At 38.4% G+C, this 19,775-nt stretch overlaps 3 protein-coding genes across 3 annotated transcripts; 2 read left to right on the top strand and 1 right to left on the bottom strand.

Annotated features, from left to right (window-relative positions):
* The first annotated feature begins 372 nt into the window (after positions 1 to 372).
* LOC126795560 (uncharacterized) lies at positions 373 to 3,422 on the top strand. The gene is made up of 7 exons (XM_050522374.1): positions 373 to 851; positions 1,380 to 1,664; positions 1,857 to 1,932; positions 2,050 to 2,349; positions 2,500 to 2,655; positions 2,804 to 2,856; positions 2,954 to 3,422. Exons 1-7 carry the CDS (start codon positions 373 to 375, stop codon positions 3,420 to 3,422), a joined length of 1,818 nt encoding a protein of 605 aa, XP_050378331.1.
* A 1,302-nt stretch (positions 3,423 to 4,724) lies between these two features.
* On the top strand, positions 4,725 to 6,773 carry LOC126794718 (pentatricopeptide repeat-containing protein At1g31920). Its single transcript, XM_050521486.1, has one exon. The coding sequence runs from the start codon at positions 4,946 to 4,948 to the stop codon at positions 6,764 to 6,766; it is 1,821 nt and encodes a 606-aa protein (XP_050377443.1). The 5' UTR covers positions 4,725 to 4,945; the 3' UTR covers positions 6,767 to 6,773.
* Positions 6,774 to 6,997: 224 nt separating this feature from the next.
* On the bottom strand, positions 6,998 to 14,433 carry LOC126796098 (phosphomevalonate kinase, peroxisomal). The gene is made up of 10 exons (XM_050522861.1): positions 14,324 to 14,433; positions 14,085 to 14,235; positions 13,901 to 13,998; positions 13,651 to 13,760; positions 13,507 to 13,559; positions 12,887 to 13,261; positions 9,479 to 9,583; positions 8,507 to 8,734; positions 8,081 to 8,203; positions 6,998 to 7,415 (listed from the first exon to the last, which is right to left on the bottom strand). The coding sequence occupies exons 1-10, from the start codon at positions 14,332 to 14,334 to the stop codon at positions 7,149 to 7,151; spliced, it is 1,521 nt and encodes a 506-aa protein (XP_050378818.1). The 5' UTR covers positions 14,335 to 14,433; the 3' UTR covers positions 6,998 to 7,148.
* Between the last annotated feature and the right edge of the window lie 5,342 nt (positions 14,434 to 19,775).

The following is a 19,775-nucleotide window of genomic DNA, read 5'->3' as shown; positions in this document are numbered from 1 at the left end:
GCAGATTCTCAGGTCCGAGATTCACATGGGAGAACATAAGAGATGAGGATAAGGGGTTGATAAGGGAAATGTTGGATCGTGAAATAGGCAATGCTGAGCTTCTGAGCGTTTGGCCAAATGTGCACGTCGTGCATGATCCTAGAGTGGGATCAAACCATTGTCCTCTTGTTCTTTATTCTCAATTCAAGAAAAAAAAAGTCCCAGAACATTTAAGGTTGAAGCGAAGTGGCTCAAGGACCCCGAGTGTTTGGCTCTGATCACGGCAACTGTAATGGCTCAGAAGATCATTTCTTGTGTTGGGAGAACAATTTGAAGTAGTGTAGGGTAAGCCTGAAGAGGTGGAGTAAACATAAATATCTGAATAATAAGGGCATGATTGATTCTCTCAATTGGGAGTTATCTGGTATTCGGTCGAGTTCAGGCCCGGGGGGTTCTCATGAGATGGAGAAAGCAATTCTTATGAAGCTTGAGGTGGCCTGGAAGTTGGAGGAAGCATTTTGGAAGCAAAGATCTCGTATCAACTGGCTCTTAGAAGGTGATATAAACACTAAGTTCTTCCACCTTTCCACCATATACAGACGCAGCAGAAATAGAGTAAGCAACATTTGCTTGGACAATGGCAATTGGATAAATGGGGACAATCAGATTAATGAGGCATTTACGCAATTTTATAATCAGCTCTACACAACTAATGGTCCGAGGGATTGGAATGAGTCCCTTAGTGCTGTTACTGGTCAGATTTCTAGCGAGCAGAATGCAGGCCTCCAAAGCCCTTTCACCTCAGAGGAGGTTTTCTTAACTGTCAAGCAGCTTGGCAATCTTAAGGTGCCAGGACCAGATGGCTTCCCAGGGTTGTTTTATAAATAGTACTGGGAGGTGGTGAGTGACAATGTGAATAAGGCAGTGTCTTTTTTCTCGGATGTGAATTACTCAGTGGATATCATTAGCAAAACAAACATTGTGCTCATTCCGAAGGTGCAACATCCGGAAAATATGGGCAATACAGGCCCATTAGCCTATGTAACAGCTCAGTAAAGATATTATCCAAGCTCTTGGCCAACAGATTGAAATGTTTGCTCCCTTTCCTAATTTCTAAGCATCAAAATGCCTTCTTGGTGAGAAGACAAATCCAGGACAACTTGATTTTAGCTCATGAAGCCTACCATTATCTCAAGCTAAAGAGATCGAAGATTGATTTTGAGGTAGTTTTGAAGCTTGACATGAACAAGGCATATGATAGGGTTGAATGAGATTGCTTGGAAGCGACGCTGCTTAAGTTTGGGTTTGAAGCTTGAAATGAACAAGGCATATGATAGGGTTGAATGAGATTTCTTGGAAGCGACACTGCTTAAGTTTGGGTTTGATGCTGCTTGGGTTAGATTGGTCATGAAGATGGTCACATCGGTATCATTCTCAGTCGTTATCAATGGGAGTCAAGGTAGCTCGTTTAGTCCCTCCAGAGGTCTAAGGCAAGGAGATCCACTCTCTCCTTACCTCTTTTTGTTGATTGGGGAAGTTCTCTCTCGACATATCTCGGCAGATGAGGCCGATGAAATTGAGCCCTACATGCCCGGGTTTTCTCACTTGATGTTTGCGGATGACACAATCTTGTTCACTAAGGCCACGACTGATGATTGTAGAGCACTGAAAAAGATTCTTGACACGTATTGTGCTGCCTCTAGATAAGCCATAAATCTTCAAAAGTCTTCCATCTTCTTCTCCAAGAACACTCTGATAGAGATCTGATGTATGGTTGAGGAAGTTATTCAAATCCCAACAACAACACAACTTGGGATTTACCTCGGCTTGCCTACAATCTGGGGTAACTTAAAACATAATGCTATGGCCTATATTAGGGAGCGGGTTGGACAAAATCTAGAGGGATTGAGAGCTAATGTCTTATCTCAAGCTGGTAGAGAAGTCTTGATCAAGGCAGTTGCTATGGCCATCCCTGCTTATCTGATGTCGATCTTTCTCCTTCCAATTTCCTTGTGTAAGGATCTTGACTTGGATATCTCAAACTTCTGGTGAGGATTCAATGATTCAAAGACCAAGGTGCATTGGAAGAATTGGAATACTCTCTGCAAAAACAAGCTTGATGGTGGTATGGGGTTTAAGAATCTGCAAGCTTACAACAAGACACTTCTTGGTAAACAATGTTGGCGTCTGGCTCAGAATCCAAATGCGTTGTGGTGCATAATTTTGAAAGCAAGATATTTTCCTCCTTCCAGCTTCTTAAGGGCAAAAAAAGGTTCCAAACCTTCATGGATTTTGAATTCTCTTCTTGTAGGAAGAGAAACTATTGACAAGAATGCAATGTGGAGAGTTGGTAATGGCAAGAGCATCGAGGTTTAGTCGGATAGGTGGGTTCCGAATGATTGTGGTGGACTAATCATCCCTATCAACACCTCCAATAGATTCATTCTGATAACGGTGTAAAAGATTATTGATGATGATAATAAAAACTGGAGTATTGAGCATCATGTGTCGTTTATAAAGGCGAGTGATATTCAGGCCATCAAAGCTATGCCAATAGGTGGTGAAAGGGATAATGATGTGTTTTTGTGGCCAAAAAGCAAAAAGGGCTCCTTCTCTGAGCAGAAAATGATGCTTGATAATTCTAAGGCCTCATCTTCTCACTCCATCAACACACAGGTTTGGAAGTTGATTTGGTTGCCTAAATTTACCCCAAAAGTCTCAAATTTTCTCTAGAAAGCTTTGAGATAATAGCCTCGCAACTGGTTCAAATGTTTACAAGAGAAATATTGTCCTAGTGCCTACTTGTAGTATTTGTGGTAAATAGGAGGAATCCGTGGAGCATAGTTTATTGCTATGCCCTTGGACTTCTAATGTCTAGTTTGGAGGTCCCCTAGGATATATGCCAACAAAAAAAAATCGCAACTCTTGATGAGTGGCTCTTGGTGGTTTATAAGTGTACCTCTTCTCTTTCCAGTGATCATGGAGATAATTTCATGATGATTTATTTTCATCTTCTTGAAATTTGGAACCAAAGATGCATCGCTGTTATGAGAAAGGTGGTGCCAAATCCGATAGCAACAATCTGCAACATTAAGAGGAATTTTACAAGTTGGACTAAGGCTCATGAAAGCAGAGAGGGACATTCGAGTGAAATTAGGCTCATTACTGATGCTAGCAAGAATTGGAGGCCACACTCACCCCTTTTTTTGGTAAAACTAAATGTTGATGCTGCTTGGAAGAATGGTATTAGTAATAGTGGGATGGAGATTATAATTAGAGGTCAAAGTGGTGAGTCAATTATTGGTGCTAACCTTCTTAGCTCTCACAATTCGGTGGTGGAGGCTGAAGCTGAGGCTGTGGTCAGAGGCCTTCAATTGGCTGTCCATGCTAAGTTGTCTTCAATTGTGGTGGATGGTTATTGTCTTGAGGTATGGATGCTTTAATGAACCCTTCCTCAGGCTGTAATTGGAGAATTAGCTTGATGATTAAGAAGGCTAGGTAGTTGGCAGCAGGTTTTTCTCTGATGGAGTGGAACTGGGTTCCAAGGGAAGCGAACTGCATGGTGAATGCCGCGGTAAAGCTTACGATGGGGAGGTTGAGCTCTTCGGACTGGGTTGGCAGACCCCCTATCTCCTTTGTTTATGTTCTCAGAAGTGATGGTCTCACAGGGCCTCCATTGTTCTAAACTTTTGTTCTTGTTATATTCTTTTCCTTAGTCTCGTTCTTCAGTTGTTGTTCTTTCTTTACTGGCTTGTCCAGGTTTTAATGAAGTTTATCCATTGACAAAAAAAAAGAGCACACATAATCACATAACTCAACCGAGGGAATTGTCAACCTAGCAAAGCGATGGGGAAAAGGCAGTTTTGGATTTTGATGTGGTGGTAGTGATGATTCATAGTTGTAAAATTGAGGCAAAATAGCCTCTTTAGACCCATATATATTTATAAGAGGAAAAAGATAGGAGGGAACTAACAATAAACCCCCAAATACAAAGAAAAACAATGCAAAACAACGGAAATGAAACTTTGGTAGACCTAACTGGTTGCTATTACATTGCACTTGAATAAAGGATGAAGGGCAGTCTCGATAACGTCAACCCGGAAGAGGTATCACCATAATCTGCCAAACCATAGCCACATAATTATTTTCCCAAAAACTATCAACCACGTAATATTATTTTGTTGTTATTTCTGAAACTCCGCCATGTATATAGTTGTGTCTAGTTTTTTTGTTTTAGTTTTTTTGTTTTAGTTTTTTTTTTCTATTTTAAGTACTTTGTACCTTAATCTTTACTTGGTCATGAATTCCCCTAGTTTCGTGTATGGTTTAGGGTATGTATCATATTAGTGAGGGTGGATATGACTTATGAATTTCTTTTAAAAATTAAGAAAAACTAAACTAAATGATACAAAAATCTTCCATCACATATTATATACAAAAAATTATAAAATCTACAAATTTCTATAAACAGACTCTAATTTAATTATCCACTTGATCCAATATTTAACTTGGTGAACAAGTGATTTACATTCCAAATTCAACCCTTGTCATCTCCATGGCACTACTGATGAAACGTGTTTCCCTTGTTTTCGTCGTAACTTCAGTATAAGGACCAGTCTTCTTACATTGGCACTTTTGAAATAAAGGAGAAGAAAGAGATATGATATCTTACCCTTTGCAGGACATCATCCTATCAAATACACTTATCCCATATTCTGACACACTTCTTTCTGGTTGGAATTTGCCATTCCAATCTCATGGCTAACATTCAAATCCACTCGGCACTGTTTCTCCTTCCTCACCAGCATCCAAAGCTCTTATTTTCCAACTCTCTACTTCACTTCAAACCCCAGCTGGGTGTTACATGCTAATTAAAGTCTAGTCCCATTACTTGATGGTGTCAATGTTGATATGTATTCAGCAAAACCTATTGGCTTAAGATGTTGGTGGTGAGCATAATCACCAGATGACAGGGACAGCAGTCCTTAATCACCAAACCCATCTCTTGCTACCCCCAAAAGATCAACCAGGAAGCCATGAACTCCATTTCAGGTTGAAGGAGCAAGAAAGCTTCTCACTTTTGAAGAGATGCAAGAACATGGAGGAGCTCAAGCAAGTCCATTCCCATATTCTCAAGTTGGGTGTTATCTGTGATTCTTTTGTTGCAGGCAATCTTGTGGCCACTTGTGCTCTCGCAGCTTGGGGAAGCATGGACTATGCCTGCTCCATTTTCGATCAAATCGAGGAACCGGGTTCGTTTGTATGCAACACCATGATCAAAGGGCATGTGAAGGCTTCAAACTGGGATCAGGCATTGCTTGTTTACTGTGAAATGCTTGAGAGAGGAGTTGGACCTGACAACTTCACTTACCCGGTTGTTCTCAAGGCTTGTGCATGGTTAGAAGCAATTGAGGAAGGGATGCAAATTCAGGGACATGTTTTTAAGCTTGGGCTTGAAGATGATGTTTTTGTGCAGAACAGTTTGATCAGCATGTATGGCAAGTGTGGTAAGCTACAACTCTCTTGTGGTGTTTTTGAGCAATTAATGGATCAAAAGAGTGTTGCTTCTTGGAGTGCCATAATTGCAGCTCATGCTAATTTAGGCTTGTGGAGTGAGTGTCTGAAGCTTTTTGGGGATATGAGAAAGGAGGGTTTGAGGGCTGAAGAAAGTACATTAGTTAGTGTTCTCTCTGCTTGCACTCATTTAGGTGCACTTGATTTGGGAAGATGCTGCCATGGATTTTTGTTGAGAAATATTAATGCGCTCAATATGGTGGTAGAGACTTCCTTAATAGACATGTATGTTAAATGTGGGTGCCTAGATAAAGGGTTGAATTTATTCCAAAAGATGATCAAGAAGAATAAACTGTCTTACACTGTGGTGATCTGTGGGCTTGCTATCCATGGACATGGAAGAGAAGCTCTTGAGCTATATTCAGAAATGTTTCGAGAAGGATTGAGACCTGATGATGTTGTCCATGTGGGTGTTCTAAGAGCTTGTAATTATGCAGGCCTAGTAGAGGAGGGTCTCCAATGTTTCAACAGAATGAAGTATGAGCATGAAATTCAACCTACAATTCAACACTATGGTTGCCTGGTAGACCTCATGGGCAGAGCAGGACAGCTAGAGGAAGCAATGAAGCTCATCAATGGCATGCCCATTAGCCCAAATGACGTCATATGGCGAAGCCTTCTTAGTTCTTGCAGAATTCATAAAAACCTTGAAATCGGGGAGATTGCAGCTAACAAGCTGTTCCAACTGAACACCCATAATCCTAGTGATTATGTGGTACTTTCGAATATGTACGCGCAAGCTCAAAGATGGGACAATGTAGCAAGAATTAGAACAGAAATGACTTCCAAGCGCTTGGCACAAACACCTGGAAGTAGCTTGGTTGAGGTGAACAGAGAAGTGCACAAGTTTGTTTCACAAGACATGTCACACCCCCAATGTAAACGCATCTACGAGATGATACACCAGATGGAATGGCAACTGAGATTTGAAGGCTATTCTGCAGATACTACTCAAGTACTGCTAGATGTAGATGAAGAAGAGAAGAGAGAGAGGTTAAAGTACCATAGTCTGAAGTTAGCCATTGCTTTTGCACTCATTCATACATCTCAGGAATCTCCTATAAGAATCGTTAGAAACCTGAGGATGTGTAGTGACTCTCACACGTACACTAAATTTATTTCAATGATTTACCAAAGGCAAATTACTGTAAGAGATCGAAACAGGTTCCACCATTTTAAAGATGGAATTTGCTCTTGTAGAGACTACTGGTGAACTGATTATATTCTCGTCCATTTTGGATTGGGTCTTCTTTTGTGCTTTTTCCTCGTTTCCCAGTATGTCATCCGCAAATAGCATGTTGTTCATAGATATCTTCCTTGATAACATGAAGGTGATGAACCTTGTTGATTCACTACAACGTAAATGAGTATAGGGAGCCAAAATAACGCCATCTTCGTCTCTGTCACTACGGATGAGAAATTGACAGACTTTTAATTCATGATAAAAAGGTACGCTGTACACGACAAACAGTAAATGAAAGTTTGATTAAGGACTAATTGTATTTAAGCAAATTACAATTTGTTTCCATCACCCTATTCAAATCCCATTTTTCATCGAATTTATACTGTTATAATTTATCACATAAATTGTTCACTTAATCAATTTGAACCAAAGAAATGGATGAGCTAATTTCCTTTGTTCGTGGATCAGCAGACTCTAAGGAAACACCTTGAGGATCTTCTCTAACTAACAAGGCCAAAACATTGAATGAACTCCACGATTTCGTCACCTGACTTCCAGAATCCCCTAGGGTAACTGCAAATACTGCATCAAACCCACCCGCTCCAGGAACTCCAGCCAGCAAAACTCCGTCCATACTCATAGTAGCATCCAAAAGCTTTGTTTGTGATTCTGGCTCTATCTGCAAATTGATGAAGAAAATGATTTAATGCAGAGAGAAAGATGTTAACTTTCCGAAGACTAATCGGAATTGAAAATAGAAGAAGGAACTACAACCATATCTTTCCAAATTGACCAGATAGACTATAAATATTAATTTGCATGGACTCTTAATCTTATCTTGTTCTTGCAACTGGGAACAGTTTTGCGTGATTCGAGGGAACTATAATCCCAAGAATCACCGTGAATTTACATAACCTATTTCCTAGTTTAAGATATATTTTAAAATTTGACAAATATACTCTTTTTATTGCGTCTCAAAAACAACTTGTATCCTCCTCAATCACCACCTGAGCATCACCTATTCACCTTCTTTTCTTCCAAGGACTTAAAATATAGTTTCTAACTCAACCACGGACATAGGTGTTCTATGTTCATTACTGATATGGTGGCACTGGGAACCTAGGGATTTATCTGCAACCCAGTCTCCTTGAGATAATTATTCTAAATGACAGTTTAACTAAATTTACAAAGTATAGTGCCTGAACTTTCTAGAAAGAAACCTAAATAAAAGACATAACATGATGTTGATAATTACTCTCTAAACACCATCAGCAAAGGCCCGACAATAACTATAAGTTTATAACATATGTGTGTGTGTGTAAGATTCATAATAAAAAGACATACCGGAACACCTGCAGCCTCACCCATCTGACGCATGTGAAACCTGATCCCAAGCATGGCATCTCTTGCTTCTAATAACGCTTTAACTATTGCTTGTTGATTTGGATTACTGACTTGCTCTATCCACTGTTCATGCATTTTATAAAGTTGTCTCAGACATAAAGTTAGGGGAAGAAAACGATATAGCTAATGTAGGAAAATACTGAACAGCATTTTGAAAAGAAAAAATAAAGTTCCAAATGATGCCATGAATAGTAGTAAATGGATTGGGCCAACACGAGCATGACAGATGTAAAAGTGGCCCACACCATGTATAATGTACTGCTTCTCATGACCCGAAATGCCCAAGAAATCGAAAATAGGCTTCATGCTGAAATTTTCTCAAGTTCATTTTCTTTTAATTACAAAATATTAGTCCAATAACTATACCTTGTTTGTCTTCAGAATGCTGCAGCTGTCTATCACACATTTATATTCATCCCAGTGTTTTTCCGCCAATTTGCTTAAAGTATTGAGTTGTGTTTCAAGGGCTGAGTTTGCCTCTGACAACTTTCTCAATGTGTCCAAGGATTTCTCAGGGTCAGACTTCTGCCACTTTTTCACGGCACCTACCATTGATGGAGTGGATGATCCTCCAGCCCCCGGTTCTCCAAGTAACTGCAAAGAGCAGTATAATCTCTTTAAAAACATGTGTTAAAATTCTTGGTTAAAAAAAAAAAGGGATTTCTTAACATGATTACACCATTTCGGACAGTGGAATGCAGCCTTTAACTGTGTTTATTACAGTTTACAAATAATTCAAACCTTCCATGATCAAATTTTTCATTCCAAACTTATCAGTTTGATGTTATATCATGTATACTGTTCCAACAGAAAATCTTGAACATACAATGAAGCTTACAACAAACCATGCAGCAGGACAAATTGATGTGGAAACTTTACACAGATTATTTTTCAAGACACATTGATAGTCTTCCTGATTATTGAATACATTAGTAACACTGTTCATATATAAGCATTCATATATATATTCTAACCTAAATAATCAAATCTTCCAAAAACATATATTAAAAAAAACTAAATAATCAAAGGAAATAAGTAGTCCAACACATGCTAGGAACTTAAGAATACTAATAGTAATACAGATAACAAGAATGAGCTTAGGAACAGTTGGATTTAAAAACAATTCAAGATATATTACCACAAGGTCACACACAAAAAACTGGATAGGTATAAGATATAAGAAAACCTAACTGCAAGTCACACCACACATTTAGAGGCTTAGAAAGCAATTAATTACTAGACTGAACTGCCAATATGATATTCCTTTGCATCCATGACCATATTTACAAGTGCATGCACAGTTAAGAAAGCAACAATTAGAGATAGTAACATGCTTACAAGAGTCATCAATGGTGGCAAACAGAACTTCATCCTCTCATGATCCCACTTTCCTTTTAGAATTTTGAGAACAACTTCAGGTAGTGGAGTTCCCATCACTGCAACCTGAAACCATAGGGAAACAAAAATACCGGTTAGTGGTTTTAATGGACACTTATTTAAGCTTTTCCTAAGCATCAATTTTTTTATTTATATTATGCATGTCATCATGGTCGTAACTACACCACGGCTAGAAGGGTCAAATGACCCTCCTCAGGATTTAGATGTTTGAACGATTGGTTGAAATATTAGATTATCTTAACATGAATACTACATTCTAAAGTGTGTTTTGACCCTTCTAGCGGGAACTTAGAGAAATGATTCAGTAATTTTGCCCCAACTCCCATTTATTCACACAATTCTTTAGATTTGTTACTATATTTTATGCATTAATTGATGAATCAATGAGTGTTCCAATATCATCCATAAATATTTAGATTTTACGAAATTTTTTCTCCAAATCAGCTTTTGTACACACATACTGTAATCATTTATATGATTTTTGTTTAATCAGAAGAATGATAATATATGCAATATTTTCAACAATCAATATGAAATTTATTTTATTTTGATGTGAATGTATAATTTTTCCACTGGAGAGCGCCCCTAGAGTCGGTGGAAGTTCTCCCATATTATAGTCATTAATCATGAACTTTGACCTTCCTAATTCATTTTTCTGGCTATGCCACTGCATATAGTTATGAATATTATACCAATAACAAAACATAGGCAGGTTGGGATGCAGAACAGAGTAAGAATTGGTGAGAGTAAGAATAGGGTGGGTTGGGGAATGTTTAGAAATTAAGAAAGCAGAATCAGTTCAGAAGACAGTCTTTTTAGATGTAAAAGGAAAAAAAAAGAATGAAGGAGGTTAGGGAGAGTTTGGAGAACCAAGCCTTTCCATAAAATTTTGAGTTTAATTCCTTCCCATCTAAATTGGATTTACAAAAGGTTGCCAGATTTATAGGCTTAAAACGCATTACCCATAGGCCCCTTTGAACATCAGAAGACTCAATTGGATACTTATTTGCAACGAGACCCTTGAGTACTCACCCTAAGACTAAAATAGACTCTAAAAGCTAGAGAATCATATTAGTCATCACAGATCTGAAAATGACTCTTTAAAGACCTTTAAACTACCACAGAGACTTTACTTTGAACCATTATAGGGCTGAGCTTAGTGTTGGGCTTCCAATGAGGATAGATCTTTTCTAACCACATTGTGGCTGCTGCATTAGCTTGCCTATGCTTTCACTTATAACTAAACATTGAATATGATACTCGTTGACAAGAGGTTTGCAGATAAATATCAGACACCCATAAACTGATACTATGTTTTTACTTCTCACAATATTACTTCATCTTCTTCTTCCTTAATAGTGTTTAATATAGCTCAAACAATTGAAGTGTACCACAGAAAGGAGAAGTTACTTGGCCATCACTGAGTCTCCCTGTGAATTAGATGATTTATTGCCAGATAGACCATGGCCCAGAAAGAGCATTTACGAATATAGAATCCTCACTTTATCAAAATCATAACCCCTAGTATGGAGAAAGCCATTCTGTACAGCGACTGTAAAGTAGTACAATTTCGTACTTTTAAATCTATTATTATTATGATTCATTTCTGTTTCCAGAAAAGTATTACCAAAATTTTCAAGAAGCAAGACTCCAAAAGAGATAAGATCTAGTTAGGAGTAAAATCCTCTAACAACATATGAGCTAAATTTATATACTACCTTGCCTCCAAGTTTAAATCATGTAACGTTTTCATAAAATGAGTATTTTTCATGTCCATGACTTCTTAAAATGTAACTAATACAAAAATGAACATATTATTTATAAAATTTTAAATTGTGATACACTAATACATACTAGAAACTTCTATAGAAGCTAATACAGATATAAGGTAGGATACATCGCAATGATCGCATTAGTCTGAATTTAGCCAAATAAAGACCAAAAATGCTTAGATTTACAGCTACCCTGGAGCAAAAATGGTGCTAATTATACCCCGGTGTTAAAAACAAAAATTTGGAAGGTAATCTGATTAAGAGCATGCCACTCTCTTGAAACCAAATGGGAAAGAAATATATTTGAAAACATAAAACAGCTAAATATGAATGATACATGTTATATCTTACTTAGAATCGGAGACCTTGATAGGGAAACAGAGTAAACCATGGCAACCCAGAAGCCACCTCATAAGCTTGTTATTTATGTGAAATACCATCTCATAACATTCATAACCACACAACAAACAACATATGTACAGTGCACACATTAGCAGAACTAACACACATATATAGAGAAAATGTGTGTGTTGTGTATAAGCCGTTTCAAGTGCGGACGTCCCCTCCCGGCACTCATGTCTATGCCAGCTGGAGCTGCAGCGGCGGCCGGAATCTTGAAATTTCTGAAAATTTCAAGTTTCTGTGCAAATTCCAGAAATTTCAAGATTTCGGCCGCCACTGCAGCTCCGGCCGGTACAGACAGGAGGTGGGAACACGGCCCGCACCGCCATAGTTGCAAGTCGCCAGAATGGACGAATCCGTATTGTGCGGACGTTCGTACTTGATAACCATTCTATATATATATATATATATGTAACTCCTCAACCTGGAGTTCCGCCTGAGGAAGCGGGGGCAGCGGTAGCTGCGGAATCTTTGACACCGTCGGTCCCTCTTCCTTTAGTCCCATCTCACTGTGTTGAACTACTTCAACGAGCCTGCGTGTAAGATATCCAGCAGGAGTACTAGATTTACCAGCATCGACCCATCACGTCTTGGCTTTCGGTAGTAAAAGAGAAAGAGAAAGTGAGGAGAGGGCGAAAGATCGATCCGGACTTTCAAAAAAGTTCTGTTAGGTTCTTAGAAAAAGTCGAAACGATATGACTTATGATACCGGATCCAGGCAGAACCCACTGAAATGCAAATAGGGATCAGAAATGTGGTCAATATCACGAAGAAGATTCCCCACTGCTGCCCCCCGTGGGAGTCCGGGCCCTAGCTGTCAAAGTGATCATTTTCCGCAAATAGCTCTTGGAGAAGTAAGTAGACTAGACAACTAAGAGGGAGACATTAGTGATTCCCCTCCAGGTCTATCCTGTAGCTTATACGTCGTTTGAAAGCAGCTTCAAGGATCCAACGACTTTTTTCGTTATGGATAGTAATAGGGACGGTTATTCCATATATTTTGATATTGAAAATACTAAAAGATTTATTAAATTGAAAAAAAAATAACTAAATAAAAATTTGAATTTCTTCTGTTTTGCTGATATAATTTGGAAAATTTTTCCGAGCGGGAGTTCTATATATATATATATATATATATATATAGAGAGAGAGAGAGAGAGAGCGAGAGAGAGACCTGTGCAGAAGAAATCACTTCTGGTGAAAAACGGACATAACGGTGACTTCCATAAACTGCAGAGCTAACATCAAAACCACTGCCCACTTTTCCCTGTGCAAGACAGTGAGCAGTTTGAGCTATCAAATGCACCGTATCAAGATCTGCATTGTTCTTTTCTTGATGAAGCACGGAAGTAAGATTAACAACTCCCAGGTAATGAAGCAAAGCAGCAACCACAGCAGTTGTCATTGCGGCAGAAGAACCCAGCCCGGTTTTTGCAACTTCTGGTTTACAATTTTCTCCATTTGATTCCTCGGCATTGAAGGTTATAGATGCAAAGGCAGGAAGTGCAGCCAAAGCATCTGGAGTCAAAGGCAGACCACGGGCTTCAATCTATGAGTCAAAAATTTAGCCATATTTTAAATTAGCAATTTGAATTCATATTAAAGAAACAAAGAAGTGCAGCATAAACTGATTCTGGAGTTTCTGTTGATGATTATGTAAATTATATTCACATAAGTGTGGTTTTTGGTAACTATAATGTACACCAATCTGTAAGATGTGCAAAAAGTCAATGACAAAGGCCACAAGATAGTTAAATTAAACAAAAGAAGAAGCAAAAAAAAAAGGTAACATACATAATTCCGATACGAATAAAAGTCATTGCTTCCTAAGATCGTGATGTCAAGACCTGCATGACTAATCCAGTTCACACATTAGATAACAGACATTGTATGTCTTTGGAAAAAGGAAGTAGAAACATAAAGAGAATCAAACATTACCTTGCAACAGTAGTTTTTCCAAGGAATCCTTCTTCTCCTTGTCAAGTGTTGCCCGAGCAGCAGCCACACAGTACTGCACTGCTTGCTCCACAAACGGGTTCCTCGAGTCACTGAAACTCGAAAACCACTTAAACCAGTCAGCAACGAACACCTCAATTACTCATATAACAACCTAATCATCACTCAACATCACAACACTCGAAAACCAACGGATAATCGCGTACCCTCTAAATTAAGATCAAAACTTTACCCTGAAGAAACATTTTGAAGGGTTAAATTCTTCAGCGACAATTTATACAAGCTTTCTCTGGAGAGCTGAGGAGAGGTCAACTTCACATCTGTCCATCCCTGAAAACAGACCCCGAAAAAGGCAAAGACTTTGAGTAAACAAAGATGGCCCAAGATCAGAGAGAGAGAGAGAGAGAGAGACGCACCCAGGCCCAGCTGTCAGGCTTGATGGGATCATAGAGAGGCTTGACAATGGCGAAGAAGCGAGCGTTGGTGCTGAGGACGAGACCGGCATTGGGTCTGTCGAGAATTAGGTAGCCTCCGGTCAGCAGAACCTTGCCCGGAGCTGAAGCAACTCTGTGAAATTTGAAAACACAATTCAGAGATCAAGTTTTGGTTTTGAAATAAGAAAGTGAGATGGGTGAGTTGAGAATCGGAGACTTACACGGCGGCCATTGCTGAAAAATGGGAAGAGAGTTGAGGGGTTCGAAGATGGGAGAGAGACAGAGAGAGAGAGTTGAGAGTGGCAATGGAGTTGGGGACTTGTTCTTTGGTTTTGACGTTGAGCGCTGGCAGCGGTCAACTTTGTCCAACACCCCACCAGTCACCAACCTTGCATATTTGACCTTTTTTTTTTTCTAAACAAACACAATTTTCATGTTGCTTTATAATTATTAATAATTATAATCATTTTATAATTAGGACAAATTAGAAAAAGGTACAATTCCATATTATAAATTAAGAAAAGGTCACCCTTTATTTTCTTATTAGAAAAATGTAATCTCATTTTAATTAAAATTATAAAATAATCAATAAGGTTTAAATAAAATTATAAAATATTCATTTATTTTATATTTTCCTGACTGTTTTATTATTCTTACACTCTTTTTATTCTTTTTCATTCTTCTTTTAATTCCGGCCATAATTTTGTCTTCTGGCGATGGATTTGAGCCCAGTTAGTATTGTTGGAAAAATCTTTCTCCCCTCTTTCATTTGATACAATATCCACTCTGAACTGACCACCGTACAACACGCAACAACCCTCACAAGAGACTTTGGCCTTACATGTTGGTGCTCTAAGCTATTCCGGCAAAATCGGAGCTCAAGTCTCCCTAATTCTAGTTATTCTCTTCATTCTGAACATACTCATATCAATCTTCTTTGAATTTTAACATCATTTCTCATATTTAGACATTTCCTCTCGGCATGTCACATTCATTGTCACACTACATATCACACCCGTTGTCACACTATCTATCACACCCGATGTCACACCTGTTGTTACACCCGCTGTCACACAACCTATAACATATCACACCAACTGTCACATCCCCTCTTACAGTATCTATCACACCCGATGTCACACTGCCTATCACACCAACTGTCACACCCGCTCTCACACTGTTTTATGTGACTATGTTGTGACAAGATGATGAAGAAAAAGAAGAAGAATAACAAACATTTGTATGTTGTTATGTGATCATGAACTTCTCAAATCAACTCATACAATCCAAATATCGACATTAATGTGATGTCACACCCCAACCACACTATTTAATTGTCTGTCACACTACATATCACACAAATATTGTTTTGTGACGGCTAGTGTGATAGGCGGTGTGACTCCGATTGTGACAGTCGTTGTGACTTCTATTTGTGGGCAACATTGTAACTGAAATAATTTCATTAACATAGAATTTTGATTTTGACAAAAAAAAAACATAGAATTTTGATGTGGGCACCCAAAAACTGTTATGGGCACCCACACCATCTTCTCTGATCTAGTCTCGGCACTACATCAGCCACCCAAGTTGTCTGGCCATGCCGACAAGTCTGACATGTTGGTCTTTACCCATGTCATTATCCTCAATTGAAGTGGTCACTGTAAATCCTCAAATATCTCTGTATCCTCTTTAAATCCTCTCTGGTCACCACGCGCCACCATCACCACCACCACTCAACGCTCTCCATTTGGTCTGACGACGACGTCTATACCTGCTTCCCCGACAATTTCTGCACCTGCTCCACCAGCGAGAAATGCCCGCCCCAACAACAATCTTGCTAAAGATCTGGTGTGCGATATTGCAGCAAACCATATCCCTCCTCACGTCATGTCATCATCGATTGATTCCGGTGGCCGGCCCACCTCGTTGAGCCCAAGAAAGAGTGTTGCATCTCTGCCGAGCAAGAAAGGTTGTGCTACTCCATGGAGGACATTCCCACTGCTAAGACACACCACCGACAATGTGAGTGGAGCTCAGGCCAAGAAAGAAACAAAGCAGCGTCACTAGTCTTGAGAGGTACAAGAGTTTCGCCACGTGTAGGAGGTTTAATACTGGTGGCAAGGGGCGGCGGGGTTGGAAGGCTGCGAAGTCGAGGCTCTGGTCTGGTTGGAACACGAGGGCGATAGAGGAAAGGGACGCAGAAAAGTAATAGTGGCGTGAGCGTAATTTTTACAAAAAATATGGGCAACGTTTTAAGATATTTAGTTGAATGACTTTTTTCTAATCTTGAGATCGTACTAGACTCTTTTATAAATACATGTATCAAATATGACTTTTTTTTATAAGAAGCCCTTTTATTTTTTATTGAAAACAAAGTTTATAGAATTATTATTATTAGCACACCTCTATATAGTATATATTGTACTAGATTCACACCCCTTTTTTTCTTACCGTTGCCATATGCTTTTGTGGGTTAAAAATTACAAATCTAAAGACTTGTCACTTCTCAATTTATAGTTTGAAATTTCATTTCTAATTTTTAAGTTTAGAATTTCATCAATGAATTTTTTATACAAACTGCCACTAAATCCACTTTTGAATGCATAACTTCCATTAGCAAGAATGCTTTTCAAAATTGTCACCAGTATGTTAACATCCATATGAACCAATGATTTTTTTGGTTAACTATCAACTATAAAATGGAAACGGCTAGAATACAACTGTGTAAATGAACGCCTAAGTGGGACCAGCCACATGGCAAATCTCTATCTGCTTATTTTGAACTTGAAGATTATAAATGTAAATTTCTTATTTATCTATTATTTGACGTAAAAATGCACCGTTTGGGTAAAAATGTAGTGTCGTTTATAACAAATCCCGCGCTATACAACAACAAAAAAGAAATCAATTCACCTTCTCCAGAAGAGTTCTCAACTTCTCGATGTTGTACAATTAGGAAGCCAATGTCGATCGCCCACACGCGCTGGGAAATTTAATTCCATCTTACACCGCATGAAACAATAATGATACAAAGAAGCCCAAATCAGATTTCCTCATGCTCTCTTATGTTCAATTTTTTTTGTCTAAAACCAAATTTGGATTGTATAAGGTTTGGAAGAAGAGAAGAACAATTTTTCACTAAATGAAGTTTATCATCCTAAATTGGTCAGTCTGGTTAGTGGCTCACCATCACTTTTTTTTAAATTTATTGGAGATGATTAACTATGCCATCATGCTCATTAGCCATTGATGAATGGCCGGATCAGAAACAAAAAGGTCTCATTTGATCAAATCAATAGCTCCAAACTTGCAGTGATGTTCCACGTGTCATATATCAGTTCTATATATGTGCTTCTGTCGAATTCAATGTTAATTTTTTTAGATGCCAAATGCACAACTCATCATCTCTCAATTCATCAAAGGAAATCCTTTGCTTGGATTATGCACATTGTGAACAAAGCTTTCACGCATGTACTTCTTTGTAAGTTGTCCATTCTTCAGTGTCTCAAAGCCGAACCCTACTGAGCTAATAGTCGATGACAAGTTCTTTGAAAATAGACATGTCTCTTGTTGTTTGACGTCACTGTTGTAAATCCAAAGAAGAATGAGGCTTGGAGTTACGTGATTTATTTGAGGCTAATCGTGCTCTTCTAATAAAGAGATGTTGGAAGATGTTCTATTCTTCCTCTCCAGCCTCTATTTTGCTTAGAGCTCGTTTTTTGAAAGATAATTTCCAACCTATAAAGTCTTACAAGAGATCTTCAGTCTGGTTGAGTCTCAAAAAAAATTTGCCCAATGTTTTTAAATTCTTTACATTGGAGTGTTGGTGATGGTAAAAGTATATCTTTTTGGCAAGATAATTGGTTGGGTGAGCCTCTTGCTACTAGTGTTGGAATAAGTGGCTCTATTCCACTTCATGCTAAGGTGAATGATATTATTGTTGATTCTCATTAGGTTCTCCCAGCAGATTTTATTTCTTCATTCCCTTTGTCACAGCCCCGAAATTCGAATGATAAAAATTCGAATTCGAAGCCATGAAAACTCTAAAACAATCTCAAATATATTGAAATCATCTTATCATGACAATGTATTGAAACTGAGTCCATAGTATAACTCAGTCGATTTGATTAGTACACAACCAATTTATAATTCAAGCATTATAACAAATGGAAATGTAAAATTCTCTCAATCCTCACCACAAATAGAAATAATGAAACTTTGAAATCTTAAGAGTAGCTTTCCAATTCTGCTAGTCCACACCTGCAAAACTATCCCCTACCCCATCGAATAAGTGCACCGGGATTGTAAACACAAACCCAGTAAGCTTTGCAGCTCGTATAAGTAAAACAACAGTATAACACGCATAATATACAGGTGAAAAATACTGAAAACATTTGATTATAAATGCACTCATAAATCACAGGACGAACCATCTGGATGTCCAATAATATATGAAAATATAAGTGTTCATGAGACATTAGGCAACCCATCTGTTTACCCAAATACATTTATAATACCGGTACTCATGAGACCCAGGTACTCATCTGTTACCCCTCATGCAGTACGCTGTCAGACATTGGGCAACCCATATGTTACCCAATATCACAAAATATAGGTACTCATGAGACCCAGGTAACCCATTTGTTACCCCTCATGTAGTACACCGACAGACAGACTAGAGCTCTAACTGAATCGTAACTGTCACCCGGCCAAGGCTAGGTTTCGATATGCCATCACGTCCGAAGACAGGTCCAAAGACAGAAAAATGTTTTAACATGACTCAAGTTAAAACCACGTACAATACAATCCTCACATGTTATTGTACAAACCAAACGACTTAACCTCAAATAAAATAAATATTGATGCCATAAATAAACTCATTAGAAATCAGAATATGACAATATATAATATAGCAACTCATATATATGTATCGTATTTACCATTTATACACATACACAACCCACTATATCATATACATATCATAGTTCGGTCTTTTAAATAAAGCGTAATTATGAATCACCGATAAGGGTAAACTCGTCATAGTGAGATTTACTCACCTTATTTTTTTTAGCGTAATTTCCACAATACCGAAAGCAAATCCTTCACTTGTTTTGTCGATCACCTAGTTGTATAAAAAGTGGTTAGAAACGTTAAGTAAAACCTCAAATGCCGAATTAGCACTACTGTTTACTGTTAAGCAATTTACGATTTTTTTACGTAATTACTGTTCATGTACGTACTGTTTACGTATTATTGTACACCAGTGTACTGTTTCATTATAATTACTGTTCCAGTAAATACTAATCACCGATTTACTGTTTCAGAAAATTACTTTTACATTTACTGTACAGAAATTACTTTTACATTTATTGTACATAATTACTTTTTACAATTATCTTACAGAAATTACCATACAAAAATTACTTTTTCCAAAATTTACTGTTCGAAATCACTGTTCACGTGTCGCCGCACGTGGCGACGCGTGGGGCTCACGTGCCACATCAAAACCCGCGCGTAGCTTGCCCACCGCCGCCCAAAACTCTCCATTTTCATCTCCTCCACCCTTTAGGCCGTCTCTTGCACCCCTCACACGCCCTTACACGCCGCCACAGATGGGAACACGCGCCCCTCCACCACCTCCGCCAAACTCATCCAATCAACACACAATCAACA

Source organism: Argentina anserina, chromosome 5 (assembly GCF_933775445.1).
Source record: "Argentina anserina chromosome 5, drPotAnse1.1, whole genome shotgun sequence".
NCBI lineage: Eukaryota > Viridiplantae > Streptophyta > Magnoliopsida > Rosales > Rosaceae > Argentina > Argentina anserina.
This window is presented reverse-complemented; position numbering and strand designations above follow the sequence as displayed.

Bases quoted from the DNA above. Each gene is read 5' to 3' on its own strand.
- LOC126795560 (XM_050522374.1), top strand. From the start codon at position 373: ATGATTGATTCTCTCAATTGGGAGTTATCTGGTATTCGGTCGAGTTCA. The intron at 1,665-1,856 runs GTATTGTGCTGC...GGCCTATATTAG, and splicing joins CTGAAAAAGATTCTTGACAC to GGAGCGGGTTGGACAAAATC. The intron at 2,857-2,953 runs GTTTGGAGGTCC...TTCTCTTTCCAG, and splicing joins CCTTGGACTTCTAATGTCTA to TGATCATGGAGATAATTTCA.
- LOC126794718 (XM_050521486.1), top strand. From the start codon at position 4,946: ATGACAGGGACAGCAGTCCTTAATCACCAAACCCATCTCTTGCTACCC.
- LOC126796098 (XM_050522861.1), bottom strand. The intron at 9,584-12,886 runs GTCTCTCTCTCG...CTATGGTTTCAG, and splicing joins AAGTGATTTCTTCTGCACAG to GTTGCAGTGATGGGAACTCC. The intron at 8,735-9,478 runs GTAAGCATGTTA...TGCTCTTTGCAG, and splicing joins TGCCACCATTGATGACTCTT to TTACTTGGAGAACCGGGGGC.